Genomic DNA, 17,886 nt, shown 5'->3' with positions numbered 1-17,886 from the left:
TACAAATTAGTAAACTGTCTATATTTTTAAAGTAGCTGCGAATATTAAAATGGATCAGTTTTAAAACGTTAGTGTCAGTACTGAATTTATTAAAAGTATTGCTTAACGTCATTGTGTGAGTCAAATTGTTCACAGTAAACACGTCGGTAACTGTCAAGTAAGTCAAGTGGCAGTACGTCACCGTTCATCCCGCTACAAACGTCCGCCGCCCGCATCGCCAACTACGCTGATTATTTAATGATTTTGTTTCAGAAGAAAAAAAAAAACAAATAAATTAAAAAAATATATATATTAAAAAAAAAAAAAAGTTAGTTTACTGAGTGCAGTATTTAAACACGTGCCATTACAAACAGTACAAAATAAAATAAAATACAACTCAACACACAAAGTCATACTCAAAGTTACAAATTTAACATTAATATAAAACGAATTACTTATGATATAAAAAATCAATACAGTAATATTAAAATAGATAAAATTTAAAAATTTAAACGATTGCCTACATGTAGAAAAATTTTAACACAACTATGAAATATGAGCTTAAAATACTTCCTTTAGTGATAACAAGGGGTTTTCCCTCTTTTAAATTGTAACTAATAATTCAAATAACATTGAAGTACTAAATAAAACAACAGTTCACTTTGTGTAAGTTTAACTAATTAAAATATACTATTATGTTTAATGTAATCAGGTTGAAAGTTAAAATTGCGAATGTGAGGAAATATAGAAAAAAACGTAAATTTTAAACATAGATCCGTATATAAACTCATAAAATAACTTTATTGTAAAAATAATATATTCAGCTACTTTCAAATTAATTAAAGTATACTGTTTACAAGCAATCTGTTACTAGTAAATAACTAATGCTTAAATAAATGTAATATAAATAAAATGTCACTGTTATGGAATAATGTCTTTTAAATTGGAGTTAGCGTAAGATAAAATTGTAATAGAACAAAACTTAAATCCTCAAAACATAGCTAACAATATAAAATAAAATTATAACTCTTTATATGATCAGAAACTGTTCTAAAATTATTTTAAAGAAATAAAATCTGCATAATATTTTAAACAGTCTCCTACGACTAACAAAATAATAAAATAACAATGAAACGTTAAATAAATATTGGCTGTATATTTTAAGGTACTGTATACTGTATTAAAAGAAAATAAATCATATCTCTGAATTATGAAGGGGTGAAATATTACTATGTGATTGTATTGGAATAATATGAAATTGATAATTGTTTTGTTTTAATATTATAAATGATCAAGTAATAAAAATTAAGAAAAATGCAGAGTATAAACTAAAAAAATGTACTATTTCATTGATAAGCAAGAAAAAAACAAATTGTAATGTTATTATTTATAATAAAACAGGTTTTACCGTACCTTAATTTACCTCCTTACAATAAAAGTTGGTCTAGGTCCTCTGGGGTCCTGAGTAAGGTAGGAGGACAGTCCGGGTGTGCAGTCTTCCTGGCGAACACTCTGCAGTCACGGGTCCAGGCGAAGGCTAGCCTTTTCTCCCTTACATGTCTCCTGGCTCGGCCGAGTAACATCTTGAAGTGAGGTGTGAGATGGTCGTTAATGTAGATAGGTGTCGCAGGCCAAGAGTCGACAAGCGCCGCAGCATTGAGTCTGTCACGGCTTTCCCTCGCTGCAGAACTGCAACGCATCCAGTCCATTTTGTCGTCTCGGGATATGAATTTTACTATAATCGAGGGATGAGTTTGCCCGTCCCTCGTAGGCAGTCTGTGGGCTACTGACACATCCCGTATGTTAAAGTCCAGTTTTAAGACCTTTGCGAGCTTACTGAGGACACTATGAACATTCTCTCCTCGAGTTAGCGGGATTCCAACGATCTCGACATTGTCTCTTCTGGAATACTGTTTCCATTTCCCGCACTTGCTTATGAAGTTCGGCTATACCCTTGCTGAGCTCCCCTATTTTCCTGTTTCCAACTTGGCATACTCGGATTTTCTTACTTCGTTTTCGGATACAAGAGAAGTCAGGGTTGTCTGCATTGCTCCAATGGTGTTGTTAACCCCCTCCAACTCTTTCTGAACTCCGACAATGCAGGTCTTCACTTCAGTTATTTGCGACCCTAGGTTTTTACCCAGACACTGAAAAGCATCCAGCCAGCGTGGCGAGAGAAGGCTCCGGATCCCTGCGGCTGTCGTGGCTCACCGAAGATGCTGTCCTCGGATCCTGCACGCATCACACTTCCAAGCGGCCTTTTTACGCACAGATAACTTTTTAAAAGAATCCATAGAATCTATAACGTGTACAACCCGGATGGAACAGTCCTTTGCACTCTGCACACGTCAAAGCTTGTGCAGCATCAATAATGTCGTTAGAGCACTTTGTACACACCGGCATAATTGTAAATTTAGTAATTGTAACTTAATACTACTCGAAAAGAAAAATAATAAAAAATAGTAATAACACACGGTGACTGCACTGCACGCAAGACAGGCGGCGACACGGCGGAACAGGACTGGCCGTACTAGATAAGAGCGGGCAAAGAGCGATCCGCACTGGCTGACATCTAGATAAGAACTGACCCAGCTTCCTTACAGCCCTGACTTGGCTCTGTGTGACTTTTTTTGTTCTACCAACTGAAGAGAGAGCTGAAGGGAAAGCACTGGTTGTCAGTGGAGAACATCCAAGCTCACGTTACAAAATTCCTGAGTGTTATTCCAGTCGAGGAGTTCCAGAGTGCTTTCAGGCGTGGCAGAATCGTCTCAGCAGGTGTATTGATGCAGGAGGAGACTATTTTGAAACATTTTAACAATTTGTGCCAACTAGATAAATAAATATATATTTCTTATAAGATGTGCATTACTTTCATAGCGCACCCTGTATATCTCATGTTATTATTGTACTCACCATGTTTACAAGTTTATGTATTCTGCTATTTTCTCATTGCTGTTATGGTTACCCATAAGACCAATGTAAAAATATTAGCTAACAATCAGCCCCATCCCATTGATTGACATGCACAAATCATCCAACTCAGTGTTGTCTATTTAGAAATAATGTTTCATACAAAATTTCACGTCTATAGGTCAGTTCGTTTTTTGAGACATCATGTGGATAGACAGAAATCAAATTTCTCCAGCCTCTCAAGAGATGGGCTCTGTTAACGCTCAGCCAATTATTATATTGAACTAAGATTGTCAGTGAATGTACATATAGTGTCTCCTGTGCTTACATGTAACTGCGCAAATATATGTTTCTAAAGAAGTTTTACAAAATAAAATCAATTAAATTTAATAATTTTAATCAGTGTAAATACAATTTCAAACAAAATTCACATAACAAAATAACACAGTTTTATAATATGTAAGTTATATTAGAACCAAATGATATTTGGTATTATTACCACATAATAAGGACCAGTTTGCATCAAATTCCATGTTGAACAACCTGTTAACGGCTGTGTATTTCGCTATAACATTTAGATTGCTTAATTTTCAACACGTAAAACGAATCTTTATAAAAGGAAATGATATACATAACATATGAAAAAAACTTAGATAGTTTTGATATTGTTACATGTAACATAATACAGTATTTGAAAAATCAAGTTTTATTAAGCTTTATTTTAGTTGTTTTCCACTCAAATGACTATTGGTAGTATAATACTGTCAAGTTCTAATGCTCACAAAATTTAAATGGGGAAACAGCATTATTTTTTTGAGGTATTATTTTTTACACTTATTATTAATCAATTCCTGTTTATTGTTTTGCATTTATCTAAAAATCAGTAGATTATTTATTTGAAAATAATAAAATCAAATTTTTTACACTGTATATTAATACTACAGTAAAAAATATTACAATTTATAAAGTTAAAAACCTGCACATTGAACCGTATTGCAATCTTGAGGATCCATTTGAAACACACAATATACGTACATAGTGGAACACACTATCAAAAGGCCTGCACTCACCCTCGATTGCGCAGATCTTGAGCGTATTTGTCTCTGGATGGCGTTTGATGAAAACGTTGGTGTGTGTTTTGCTACGGATGTCATGGAGGAATGCACCATGCCGCCCGATTAACCGACCTACGATGACCTGGGGCAGGACGAACTCGTAGATGATGGGTACCTGGTCCCCTGCTACACTGCTACCCCCGGCGGGGGTCCGCGACGGCGGTGTCACCACGTCGCTGCAGCCCTTGCCGCTATCGCTTGACCCCTACATCACACGCTTACTATAATAGTGGTACACAATTTGTACATTGAAACAATTTCAACGTTACTGTATTAACGATTCCTTTGTAATTTTTAGACCAACTCATTTTTCATTTCAGGATCACTTAGTATTTAAATAAGAGTAACTTGATACCTGGTTGTTTTGGTAACTGCTGTTCACATGAATGTATTGAAAGTTTAGAGGTAATTTTTAAACCAAAACAAAATCCCTGTATATTTACGACTGCCTATGACACCAGCATTAGCCAACAATTCTGCTAGCTACAATTACCTAAGAAGGTGTCTTACACACGTTCTATGAACTAAAAAATTACAAACTGCACATTGAGATCAGATAATTTTAAAACATTCACTCATGCTTGTATTTGAAATATACTATGGCATATATCTGTCATAATAGGCTTAATACTGTACCATGTCCCGTATGTTTTGTTTTATGCTCTGTTTATTTAAGGATTAAAACACAGAGATGATCAATGGTCAACACCTTTTCTTTTGAAAAAAAAAACAGTAAAAGCTAGTTTGTCCTGTACATTCACCATCCCATAAAGTGTTTATTATTTGCACACCAACAAGACTGTAGTATAACCACAAACTTTTGTCCAGAAAGTGCGACATGACCTGAATGAGAAACAAACATGTTTGTGCTCTCCCAACAAAAACCCCAAGCAAGTCCAATGAATTCCCCTGACAAGGATGTGAAGCACCTGAGCGAGGATGTGATACTCAGACAGTGACTGACTGTACCTTCATCTGTCCAGAGGTCATCTTGCAACGGCTCAGCCACCTCTCTACCTATCCATGCAACAGAATACGTGTTATGATCACATCAGCATACAGTTGTCATTGACTATCGAGTAGTGACTTTGCTGATGGCCACTATTTCTATGACGCAAAATTAGAATAGAAGAGTTATTTTCTCTAATGGATTCTTTTGAAGTCTATTCTATTTAAGACAATTTTATCTGCTAATATTACTATATCAGTTTTTTATGGTGTATTACTTTTTGAAAAACAAGGTAAAAAGCCAAATCTATTTAAACTGAATTCACTAGACTAAAAGATTTTTTTCTTCCTTCAGGGATTTCTCCGTTTCTACAAAGTGCGTACCCTTTCTTAAGCCTGTAACTGAAGGATGCGATCAAACGCCGTCTTGCGCACAGCACTGAAACTGACTGGCTTGTCAGACATGAAATCAAATGTCAAATGGCAACTATTTATAGCTAGATAAAGAAAGTTGTGAGAAAAAGATAGAATGAAAATAAAATAAAGGTGGAACAGTAAAATAAATTGAAAATAAGATGAATATAGTACACTGTCGCTGTTGTTAAAACTGTTGGACATTGTTGTATCTGGAAAAGATAAATGAGTAAAGAGAAAAATGGAAGTGAGATATTTGTTTTGTTTGAACTCTTATTCCACTCATCAGTTTTACAAGCCCTTTTAAACTATATTCTATAGCCGAAATTAGGTACATGTGTGCCCATTTAACAGCTCTGTCGGAATTTCAAAGACAAGTTCCTGATTCACGCTATAAAATTATCTCCAAATCAAACTAAAGATATTATATAGTAGTAATGGTGACAAAGCTGTAATAGATGTCTACATATGATCAGTAAAGTATAAAGAACTAGTTTCTGATGTTATGAGGTTGAGTTGAACACTAACCTCGCTGTGGGCATCAGAGAATGTGCTGATGGCCGGGCTGTTCAACATCACCTCTGCTGGACTGTGGTTGGCAGAGTCACGCTCAGTGCGTTGCACAGGAGTCTGCGTGTCCAGTCCCAGAGTTGCCAGTTTCCGTTCCAGACCTGCAGTCGCAGATTCTGCATTCTTCGCCTCCTCCGTGTTCTGTCCCAAAGCCATGGTCGTATCAGATTCTTCCACTTCGACTGTAGACAACTCCTGACTGCCCAGCCCGGTGTCTACAGATGTTTCTGCCGAAACGTCCCCTTTATTTTCACTTAATTCGATGATTGCTGACAAATTGTCTTCGACAATGAGATCACTTTTTACAGTTTGATTAATGGATGACTTTTCTTCCGAAGATATAGACTCTAATTTAACGTCAGTGACAGCTTTTAAAGCGACGTTTTCTACAGTGCTCTGCTCCGCTAAAGGAACTTCTAATTCCTGGTCTCTATCTTCTTCAACAATTTTATCTTCAATAAGGCTTTCTTGTACCTGATCAATTGATTCTATTTCTTGTGCACCACAGTGTTCTAGAGTTTTTTCAATAACTTCCTCTTCCACTGAAGAATCTCTCTCGACGATATCTTGTACAGTTTCCTCGTCTTCTGATTCGGTTCTGTTAAAATCTTCGTCCTCTATTACGGTGCTGTGGAAAACGTGGCAGTCCTCAAAATTCTCAGGAGAACTCGGCTGATTTTCCGAATCTTTGCATACGACACGTACCACTTCCGGTTCTTCTGTGATCGGGAAGGTAGCACCGTTACAGACAACGTTCTTACTCTCAACGTTCGGACTCGCTACCGTTGAGCTGTCAACTGGCTTGAGCGCAGCGACCTTGGGCGTCCCACCGGGGTCACTGTGTGACGAACTCTTCCTGCGTTTGTACCAGAAGAAAGCGACAAGCGCTGCGAACGGAAGCGACAAGATCACTAGTTGTCGTGGCTGACAGGGGACCATCGTTCCTCGCCACTTTGCCAATTGTTACTCTGGAACAGAGAAACACCACACTTAGTCGAGTCATACAGATTAAATGCTAAAATATTCCAGTAATAGATATTGCTACCAGTGCTTATTTACTAATATGTTCTGCGTTTTTATCAAACATTTTTATTAAAACTTTATTCATTTCCCATACATCCTTGGTCTACGATGTTAAGAGGGTACACTAGTCAGAAGTCTGCTGCCGGCTGAACATCTCAGGTTCTGCATTCAACATAGGGATTTAGTTAGAACTGCATCATATAGTAAACAGGAACTTAATGGTCTCAAATACATGAACCATACACTTCAGAAACTTAGAATTTAGTGTATCAATGACAATGAATTATTATTAAAATCAAAGACATCTGTTATAATTGATAAAGAATTTCTGATACCTGACGACTAACATACAGTTCCCATTTATATCACAATCTAAACTATTTATTATTGCATAAGCAGTGTGGCCCACACAACTACAGCAAGCTGTTGACTCAGAAGCAGACCTAAGCACATGAACTGGAGATGTTAATGTGAAGTAGTCTTTTTCAGTTCATTGTGTCTGCTGTCCTCAAGCCCTTGACTGTCAGAAGCGGACTTATGCACCAGAACTGGAGATGTGAATGTGAACTAGTCTCTTTCAGTTTATTGTGTCTACAATCCTCAAGCCCTTGACTGTCAGAAGCGGACTTATGCACCAGAACTGGAGATGTGAATGTGAACTAGTCTCTTTCAGTTTATTGTGTCCGCTGTCCTCAAGCCCTTGACTGTCAGAAGCGGACCTATGCACCAGAACTGGAGATGTGAATGTGAACTAGTCTCTTTCAGTTTATTGTGTCTACAATCCTCAAGCCCTTGACTGTCAGAAGCGGACTTATGCACCAGAACTGGAGATGTGAATGTGAACTAGTCTCTTTCAGTTTATTGTGTCCGCTGTCCTCAAGTCCTTGACTGTCAGAAGCGGACTTATGCACCAGAACTGGAGATGTGAATGTGAACTAGTCTCTTTCAGTTTATTGTGTCTACAATCCTCAAGCCCTTGACTGTCAGAAGCGGACCTATGCACCAGAACTGGAGATGTGAATGTGAACTAGTCTCTTTCAGTTTATTGTGTCCGCTGTCCTCAAGTCCTTGACTGTCAGAAGCGGACTTATGCAGCAGAACTGGAGATGTGAATGTGAACTAGCCTCTTTCAGTTTATTGTGTCCGCTGTCCTCAAGCCCTTGACTGTCAGAAGCGGACTTATGCACCAGAACTGGAGATGTGAATGTGAACTAGTCTCTTTCAGTTTATTGTGTCTACTATCCTCAAGCCCTTGACTGTCAGAAGCGGACTTATGCACCAGAACTGGAGATGTGAATGTGAACTAGTCTCTTTCAGTTTATTGTGTCTACTATCCTCAAGCCCTTGACTGTCAGAAGCGGACTTATGCACCAGAACTGGAGATGTGAATGTGAACTAGTCTCTTTCAGTTTATTGTGTCTACTATCCTCAAGCCCTTGACTGTCAGAAGCGGACTTATGCACCAGAACTGGAGATGTGAATGTGAACTAGTCTCTTTCAGTTTATTGTGTCTACTGTCCTCAAGCCCTTGACTGTCAGAAGCGGACTTATGCACCAGAACTGGAGATGTGAATGTGAACTAGTCTCTTTCAGTTTATTGTGTCTACAATCCTCAAGCCCTTGACTGTCAGAAGCGGACTTATGCACCAGAACTGGAGATGTGAATGTGAACTAGTCTCTTTCAGTTTATTGTGTCCGCTGTCCTCAAGCCCTTGACTGTCAGAAGCGGACTTATGCACCAGAACTGGAGATGTGAATGTGAACTAGTCTCTTTCAGTTTATTGTGTCCGCTGTCCTCAAGCCCTTGACTGTCAGAAGCGGACTTATGCACCAGAACTGGAGATGTGAATGTGAACTAGTCTCTTTCAGTTTATTGTGTCCGCTGTCCTCAAGCCCTTGACTGTCAGAAGCGGACTTATGCACCAGAACTGGAGATGTGAATGTGAACTAGTCTCTTTCAGTTTATTGTGTCTACTGTCCTCAAGACCTTGACTGTCAGAAGCGGACTTATGCACCAGAACTGGAGATGTGAATGTGAACTAGTCTCTTTCAGTTTATTGTGTCCGCTGTCCTCAAGACCTTGACTGTCAGAAGCGGACCTATGCACCAGAACTGGAGATGTGAATGTGAACTAGTCTCTTTCAGTTTATTGTGTCTGCTGTCCTCAAGGCCAACTCAAATGCCACCTGTCCTGGCGTCAGGCCAAATTTAGATGCTTGTTAAAAGCTTCAGGTTCAGCTGTCACAAAACCAAATGCAGAAGGAATACATCTGATCTGTATGATAATATTGGTATATAAATCACCCAACTGCGGACTGAAGAATTTTGTGCAATTAGAAATCATTTCAATATACACTATATCAGATCACCAGGTTGATAAACTGGTTTTGTAAATTTTAGTTGTAAAAGATTATACAATTAGAACATTACTACTGTTATATTTATTTCTGTAACTAAAAACAGTACTACAGGTTAACACTACAAATTAACAGCTTATAATAATATTCAACTACCTCATTGGGTATGATTTAACTGAAAAGATTTAAAAGAAAACACTAAACAGACTTCCTATTGGAACATTTCACTTTAACATGTATGTGCAGCCTTTACAGCCACTAAATAATTCTTTTTAGGCTTTTTCTATCAACATTTTGATGCACCGTGGACCATAAAACAATAAAATATTGAAACACTAAAATGTTTGGGACTTCCTACAAATTCAAGTGGGTATTTTCAAATCCAATAATTTTTCCTTATAGAACTAAAAATCGTTAATTATTTATAATTTTAAATTCTGCTCCTCAAGACAGTGATGATTTTATACAACTAGACCATTTTATTACACACCTAACAGCATTTCAAAAAAGTACACAGCTATTGTCTATATAGTATCTACAACAAAGTACACAAGCTAATGTCTATGTAGTTTACTGCAACAAAATACACAAGATATTGTCTACGTTGTATCCTACAACAAAGTACACAAGCTATTGTCTATGTTGTATCCAACAACAAAGTACACAAGCTATTGTCTATGTTGTATCCTACAACAAAATACACAAGATATTGTCTATGTAGTATCCTACAACAAAGTACACAAGCTATTGTCTATGTTGTATCCTACAACAAAGTACACAAGCTATTGTCTATGTTGTATCCTACAACAAAGTACACGAGCTTTATCCATGTTGTATCCTACAACAAAGTACACGAGCTTTATCCATGTAGTATCCTACAACAAAGTACACGAGCTTTATCCATGTAGTATCCTACAACAAAGTACACGAGCTTTATCCATGTAGTATCCTACAACAAAGTACACGAGCTTTATCCATGTAGTATCCTACAACAAAGTACACGAGCTTTATCCATGTAGTATCCTACAACAAAGTACACGAGCTTTATCCATGTAGTATCCTACAACAAAGTACACGAGCTTTATCAATGTAGTATCCTACAACAAAGTACACGAGCTTTATCCATGTAGTATCCTGCAACAAAGTACACGAGCTTTATCCATGTAGTATCCTACAACAAAGTACAACGAGCTTTATCCATGTAGTATCCTACAACAAAGTACACGAGCTTTATCCATGTAGTATCCTACAACAAAGTACACAAGCTATTGTCTATGTAATATCCTACAACCAAACACAAGCTATTGTTAGTTTTGATAAATGGACTCTCCCACCCTAATCATAAGAGATGTGGTCATAAACAACAATGTATGTACAGCTTTTGAGTAAGATAGACAAAACTATCAACACCAAGTTTCTCACAGCAAACAGCTCTAAACACGAACATTGCATTATTAATTGGGTTAGTCTAGAGGAACTTAAACTCCTACCCAACAGTTCCCTCAAATCCAATTTATATGCACCTCTAGACTTAGCGATTAGAAATTATGTTATACATACAACCTAACATTATTGTATGGACAGAGAATAATATAATACAATATGAAATAGAGATTTAATTTGAATAATTATATTGCAACATCTGAATACACAATTTCTGGTGGTGTTGAGGTTATACTGTTGGGAGAGGAACTTGAAAACCTTTAACGTTATGAAATATTAATCAGTTAACAGAGGATATACTATATAAGTGTTGTTTAGCCAAATAAAAAATAAAATACCTTCCTTTTATTCTTTTTCTTGCCTGGTATGTACAGAAAACCTCAATTAAAAACTGTAGAGTTTCTAAATATATTCCGTAGTATGTTAGAATTGCTAATTTCCTTGAAAGATCAAGACAAATTTTTAATAGTTGAAGATTTTAATATTAATATCTTAAAACAATACAACTGAGACAAGATGCTTCAGTAATATTCTATAAAGTCATGGATTTCACTATTCAGTGGACTTCCAACCAGAGTTACCCCCTAACAAGCTCTATGGCAATAGACAACTAGTTGACAAATCAAATCAATAATAAAAACCTTTGGCATGATTACAGCCCTTTCTGCAAACGATGGTGAAATTTTAGGAATAAAACTACACAAAAGCCAATCACATAACATAAAACATTGAGTGGAGCTTTTTCTGAAAAGAATATGAAATCGTCTAACAGTATACCAAAAAAGGAGAATTGGTCAGAAATAAATTGTTCTAGTAGTGAAGGCAACTCCAATGTGTTTAATAGCACTTTTTAGTACAACTTTAGTTTCCAGTAGTAACTCATTAGAACATAATTGGGTTATTAAAGACTTGATAGCAGAAGAAAATGACAATTCAAATTTGATGAAACTAGCCAAATGTAATCAATGATGAATTGTGGGCTTGTTGCAAGATGTGGAACAAAAATCCTAAAAATAAACTAACCAAGTTAAGAAATCATAAATTATGATGATTAAATAAAGAATTCTAATAATATAAGCCTTAAATCATGGGAAATTCATGCTTAAATAACAACAACAAGAATAATAATGTAACTATTATTGATCAGACACAAATTTCTAATCAATTCAATAACTGTTTTGTTAATGTAAAAAAGTTACTTTACAATGCACACGTAAAAATGTCCAGTTAAATTAACATTGTATAAATCAATCTAATAAAAGTACAACACCATTAAAATGTCCATTCCTGAAATACTAGACATTGTACAGAATGAAATTTAGCCGAACAAAATTGGAACTTTTACAATAAAAAAACAATGCTTTAGAAAATCTCTTTCGTTAAACCATCTCTTGGTTAGAGTTACCATAAAATGATTATAGTATTTCTTGCTTAGGGGTAAACTACTGTTAAAAAATTCTCCTACTCGAATTTAAAAATTGATATGAATGAAATATGATTATTCTGTGTAAACCATTTCATAAAAAATCTGTCTTAAAACATTTATTTATCACAAAAGAATAATAATAACAAAAATTCATTGGTTTTCCGTACAAGAGGAAATATTTTAGTGAGCTTTTACTACATAATAGACAATTATTGCCACTGTTAAGATACGATTACTTTGTCAATAGAATGTACTTTAAAAAAAACTTACATCTTGAAACTGTTTTTTGTACACATGTGCAGCACAAAATCTTTCTGTTTGATTCTGATTCTGATCCTTTTTTATATGAAAAAGTCTACAACAAGATTTACAATTACGAGCAGTTAAACCCTGGACCTAGAGAGTAATTAATGACTAAAAGTTATTTAAAGTGGTTTACTTCATGATAGTAACCTAGCCATTCTTGAAACCACTGACTTCTTTTGAATCATTTTTGTTTTTATGTATGACTTCTTTTGAATCATTTTTGTTTTTATGTACGACTTCTTTTGAATCATTTTTGTTTTTATGTACTTCTTTTATTAATGGGAATAAATTCTCATGTATTTCAAATAAAAATTGAATAATTTAAATAACCCAAAACTTCCAAAAAATCATATTTTAAGGAATGTTAGCACTCTGCAAACATCGCTTATGCTACAAAAATCATAACCAAACTAAAAATAGTTATAAATATCAGATAAAAAGATACGTTTTGTAATGGAAAATGTTATAATTTTGTAAACTGAATAAAATTTCTTTTATAATGAGGAATGTTTCATTATAAAATGTTTAGACACATCACGTGTATTTTAAATTTACCGGAATGTTTTGTGTATTTAAATTCACCCGAACGTTTTGTGTATTTTTCATAAAGTTCTACCTTCAACAATTCCTTTTTAGCTCCTCCCCCATTTTTGACACAATAGCTCTTTACTTAAAAGTACGAAAAATTTACTGAATTGCTTATTGGAGTGGAAAAATATAATAATGTATACTTTTACTTAAACGCCTTTACATTCCTCTACAAAAGGTAGAAGAACACGATAATGGTAACATCTGACACAGTTCCATACAATCAATACTACGGAGACGTTCTCATGAATGAACAAATGCACAGGGGTGGAGACCAATACTCTCACTACGGGTGAATGGGTGGGTGGGGGTTGTGGTGGGGGGGTGGAGGGAGTCTAGACGTCGGGAGGGCGAGGGGAGGAGGGTTGTGACGTACATCATATCTCCAGTATCAGACAGAGTTAGAGCCACATTTACGAGCCACCACCACTTTCTCCGCGGCACACGCAACTACAACTACAAGTGCAGTTATTCCTGCAGTAGGCAGGACAATTGTCTACAAACATTGACAACCACCAAGAGGCATTCATTACCTGGATCAAATTTCACGAAAAGCAGGGTACGCCTTCGCCGTGCACTGAACTAACCGTTATTAGCATCTACAGATAATGCTGAGCCATTAAAACGAAATCACGGCACTAGCCGAGCCAGGCGTGCAGTAGCGTACTGGGAGGGGAAGGGGGAGGGGGGAGTAGGGTGAACCGGTTATCGGCTTGCGGCACGGCGGCGGTCTCGATCTGGCTGGCTCGTTCCGACACACTGCACACTATCAACGTTCAAGTGAGAGAATACAAATGAGTGAGTGTACACTTCCGAGTGAAAACATGCCTTTGTAAACACGCTGAAACTGTGTAAACAGTGATCCACAATACACCTTGCAACTCACTGTACGATCTATTTACTGTAATAATCTTTAAAGAATACGATTACTTTACTTAATGCCTGAATTGATATAACCAGTAGCCTAACTAAACTTTGGCTTCGCGGACGGAGGGGGAGGGGGGTGAATCTGATTCCACAGCCCACCACACTGAGGAATATAAAATAAATCCAAATAAGTATAAAGTGACATGAACTATGAAGGCCTAATTCAAAGTAAAACCTATCACCGAGTATTATAGAAAAATTAGATGCTTTTATACGTATATTTGTAAAAATCGTTAGGGCCTTTGGGGAGGTTATATCCCCCTTATCCTACCCGTAGTTACGTTTCTGAGAACCAAACTAGTGCAACAAACTTAAAAACATACTTTTAGTTTAATGGTCTCATTATAAAACATTTTCACATATTCTATTCCAGCAAAGGCATAAATATTCAAGCAATTTGATAAAATAATCACCAGTATCTCAAGAATTGTGAATGAACGCCCTTTAATGGATGGTGATTTTATTTTTATTTCTTATAATCATCCCCTCCCCCCACCCCTTACAAAGTTTTTTACAAATCTGGTGAACTGAAATAACCGGTAATTTAACGGGCACCAAGAGGTCAGACATTCCTTACAACAAACCGCACATCGTAAAACAACGACTTCCACACATAACGCAACAAATCACAATATTATAACTACACCGAACTGCACTGTCCCGACACGATATAACAAACCGCCTCAGGACACACGACGACCTCTACTAACCAGTAAACACGGGTGGCCACCGTGTCCCCCCTCCAGTGTACGCCCCTGGCTGTCTACTAATGGGTTCTCCGAACTTCACCCGACAACGTGTAGTGTCGCTACTTCGGAATTCCCTTCTATATCAGGTGATTATTACAGCTCAAGGAGGTTAGAATATTCAATTAGGATTTCCAACTTTCCATTCTGGACACTCCTAGGTGCCAAACATAACCGAATGTCACATTGTAGCCGTCACAATAAAACTAATTTGCAACTTTTACTTTCTCATACGCGTGTACAATATGCTTTTTTTCGGCTTGCCCGATTGTTCTTTTTCAGAATTGTACTAATATCATATAAAGACAGTGCTCCATCCTTTAGTGAACCCCGTCATCCTGAAGAAATCGAAGTCATTGATATCACAAAAACATGTTTAGGTCAGTTGTTAAATTTGCATGTGTCTCCGCGCGTGTGTGTGTTTGTTGCGATTCATTTGTGTTACATGCAATGTTATTCACGTTGACGACTTGTAATGATTTGACAATAGGACAGCGCTCCCCAAACTAGTCATCACCGACGATGGAGAGGTTTACAAGTACAACCCGTGTTACAGTTCATCGCAGATCAGTTACAGTTTCTTGTTCACAAACTATGATCCACTATAATACACCACAATAACAGAAAGGTTGTTGTACTTCAGCTTGTCCAAGTGTTGTGTGGTTAGTTGTACTTTATATCCGTTACATTTAGAGCACGCTAACAATACTCTAATGTTTGTTCCGGTACGATTTCAGCAAGCGTGGAGTCCGATCAAAGGGGATGTTTCACCAGGATCACAATAACAAAGTACTGTTTGCGCCGAACGGTCCACAGAAACGGCAAGAATAACTAAGGTCTAATTGTTGCCGCGGCCAAGAAACCGGCGAACGTTGGCAAATAAACAAAAACCGAGTCGTTGTCCTGAGTTTAATGTTATTCTGTTTGTTTGTGTATTTTTACAGCACCAAACAGCGCAAGCTGCCAACTAGCGACAATAGCGGTAGCAATAGCGGCTCTCGCCCCGAGAGTCTGGTGTGTGAGGGACTGATACATGTTCATGTACACACAGGTATTCACGCCGCGAACCGTATAACTACTTGTCTTGACACCCAGGTGTGACATGACCTTGTCAATATGTCACCGTGAAATCTCCACATTCAATTCCTTGCCGAACACAAGAAGATTTTAAGTGAAAATGAAGTTAGCTTATGATAGGGAATATACTATGAAATCTACATATATAAATGAATTTTTGTCTATAATATGTCATATATAGAAACGAAAACTATGTGACCGATCATTATGAAAATTTGTATGTATATGCATTCTTCCACGAATAAAGTTTATACGCTTTACCCATTGATGTAACTCGCCACCAGGCGGCGCTGCAAAAGATAAAAATTTATCAAAGCGCCTGCACACTATAAACTGCAATTACAAGAGAGTTACGTATATTAAATAGCCAAACACTATTGGAAGGCGGTTTTTATGATGTATATTTTTCTTTTCAAAATTTTCGTATGAACTTACAGTCTGATTGTTATACCACTTCAAAAGAAAGTACATATAAGTGTACAATGGCTATAAACATACACTTTTGACAGATTTGCTTGATCGTGGCGACAAGGCAAACTCTACATAGGCATTGGAAATACAAATTCACTTGAAGCAGAAGTGCTCTTGCACAGTTAAAGATTATGAAAAGCGTGCGAAGCCGCAGGAAACAGCTAGTAAAATATATTTTTAACAGGCGAAGATAAATAATACACAAGATTAATCTTCCATACACAAGATCGTCTGTGGTGAAATATGGGCTTGGATAGGTCTCTCGTCATGTTTAAGTATCCACGTATCCACTCAAGAGTACACTCTACAAGACAGTACTAGTCAAGCTAATACTGACCTGTAAAGTGTATATTTTTAAACATACAAAACTTAAGAAAATGTACGAATTTTTCACATTAATATTATAAAAATCTACACACATCTCCAATATGAGGCATGTATATATAATAATTCTATAAATAAAATAAAGAGGGTAAAATTGTTTGAGGTACAGCGCTGTTCTATTTGTGCTTCAATACACCAAGACGTGGGAGTGTAAACGTTGTTTTGAGGTACAGCGCTTTTTGTGCTAAAAGTCAATACACCAAGACGTGGGAGTGTAAAAGTGTTTTGAGGTACAGCGCTGTTCTTTTTGTGCTAAAAATCAATACACCAAGACGTGGGAGTGTAAAAGTGTTTTGAGGTACAACGCTGTTCTATTTGTGCTAAAATCAATACACCAAGACGTGGGAGTGTAAAAGTGTTTTGAGGTACAGCGCTGTTCTATTTGTGCTAAAATCAATACACCAAGACGTGGGAGTGTAAAAGTGTTTTGAGGTACAGCGCTGTTCTATTTGTGCTAAAAGTCAATACACCAAGACGTAGGAGTGTAAAAGTGTTTTGAGGTACAGCGCTGTTCTATTTGTGCTAAAAGTCAATACACCAAGACGTGGGAGTGTAAAAGTGTTTTGAGGTACAGCGCTGTTCTATTTGTGCTAAAATCAATACACCAAGACGTGGGAGTGTAAAAGTGTTTTGAGGTACAGCGCTGTTCTTTTTGTGCTAAAATCAATACACCAAGACGTGGGAGTGTAAAAGTGTTTTGAGGTACAGCTATGTTCTTTTTGTGCTAAAATCAATACACCAAGACGTGGGAGTGTAAAAAGTGTTTTGAGGTACAACGCTGTTCTATTTGTGCTAAAAGTCAATACACCAAGACGTGGGAGTGTAAAAGTGTTTTGAGGTACAGCGCTGTTCTATTTGTGCTAAAATCAATACACCAAGACGTGGGAGTGTAAAAGTGTTTTTGAGGTACAACGCTGTTCTATTTGTGCTAAAATCAATACACCAAGACGTGGGAGTGTAAAAGTGTTTTGAGGTACAGCGCTGTTCTATTTGTGCTAAAAGTCAATACACCAAGACGTGGGAGTGTAAAAGTGTTTTGAGGTACAGCACTGTTCTTTTTGTGCTAAAAGTCAATACACCAAGACGTGGGAGTGTAAAAGTGTTTTGAGGTACAACGATGTTCTATTTGTGCTAAAAGTCAATACACCAAGACGTGGGAGTGTAAAAGTGTTTTGAGGTAAACAGCGCTGTTCTATTTGTGC

At 36.9% G+C, this 17,886-nt stretch overlaps 1 protein-coding gene across 5 annotated transcripts in view; it reads right to left on the bottom strand.

Annotated features, from left to right (window-relative positions):
* LOC124367282 (A-kinase anchor protein 1, mitochondrial) overlaps positions 1 to 17,886 on the bottom strand; it is an 89,917-nt gene that overhangs the window by 19,602 nt on the left and 52,429 nt on the right. For 3 of the 5 annotated variants that reach the window (XM_046823989.1, XM_046823993.1, XM_046823990.1), the window contains exons 2-4: positions 5,895 to 6,904; positions 4,974 to 5,021; positions 3,960 to 4,209 (exon numbers count right to left, since the gene is read on the bottom strand). In XM_046823989.1, the coding sequence (XP_046679945.1) occupies positions 3,960 to 4,209; positions 4,974 to 5,021; positions 5,895 to 6,875 (1,279 nt within the window). In that variant the 5' untranslated portion in view covers positions 6,876 to 6,904. Of the gene's footprint in view, positions 1 to 3,959; positions 4,210 to 4,973; positions 5,022 to 5,894; positions 6,905 to 13,612; positions 13,637 to 17,886 lie in introns of those variants that run through there. The other 2 variants (XM_046823992.1, XM_046823994.1) reach the window with 2 other exon arrangements.

Source organism: Homalodisca vitripennis, chromosome 8 (assembly GCF_021130785.1).
Source record: "Homalodisca vitripennis isolate AUS2020 chromosome 8, UT_GWSS_2.1, whole genome shotgun sequence".
In the NCBI taxonomy this organism is placed as follows: Eukaryota; Metazoa; Arthropoda; class Insecta; order Hemiptera; family Cicadellidae; genus Homalodisca; species Homalodisca vitripennis.
Note: the sequence above shows the minus strand (reverse complement) of the source record. Positions and strands in the feature narration are given on the sequence as shown.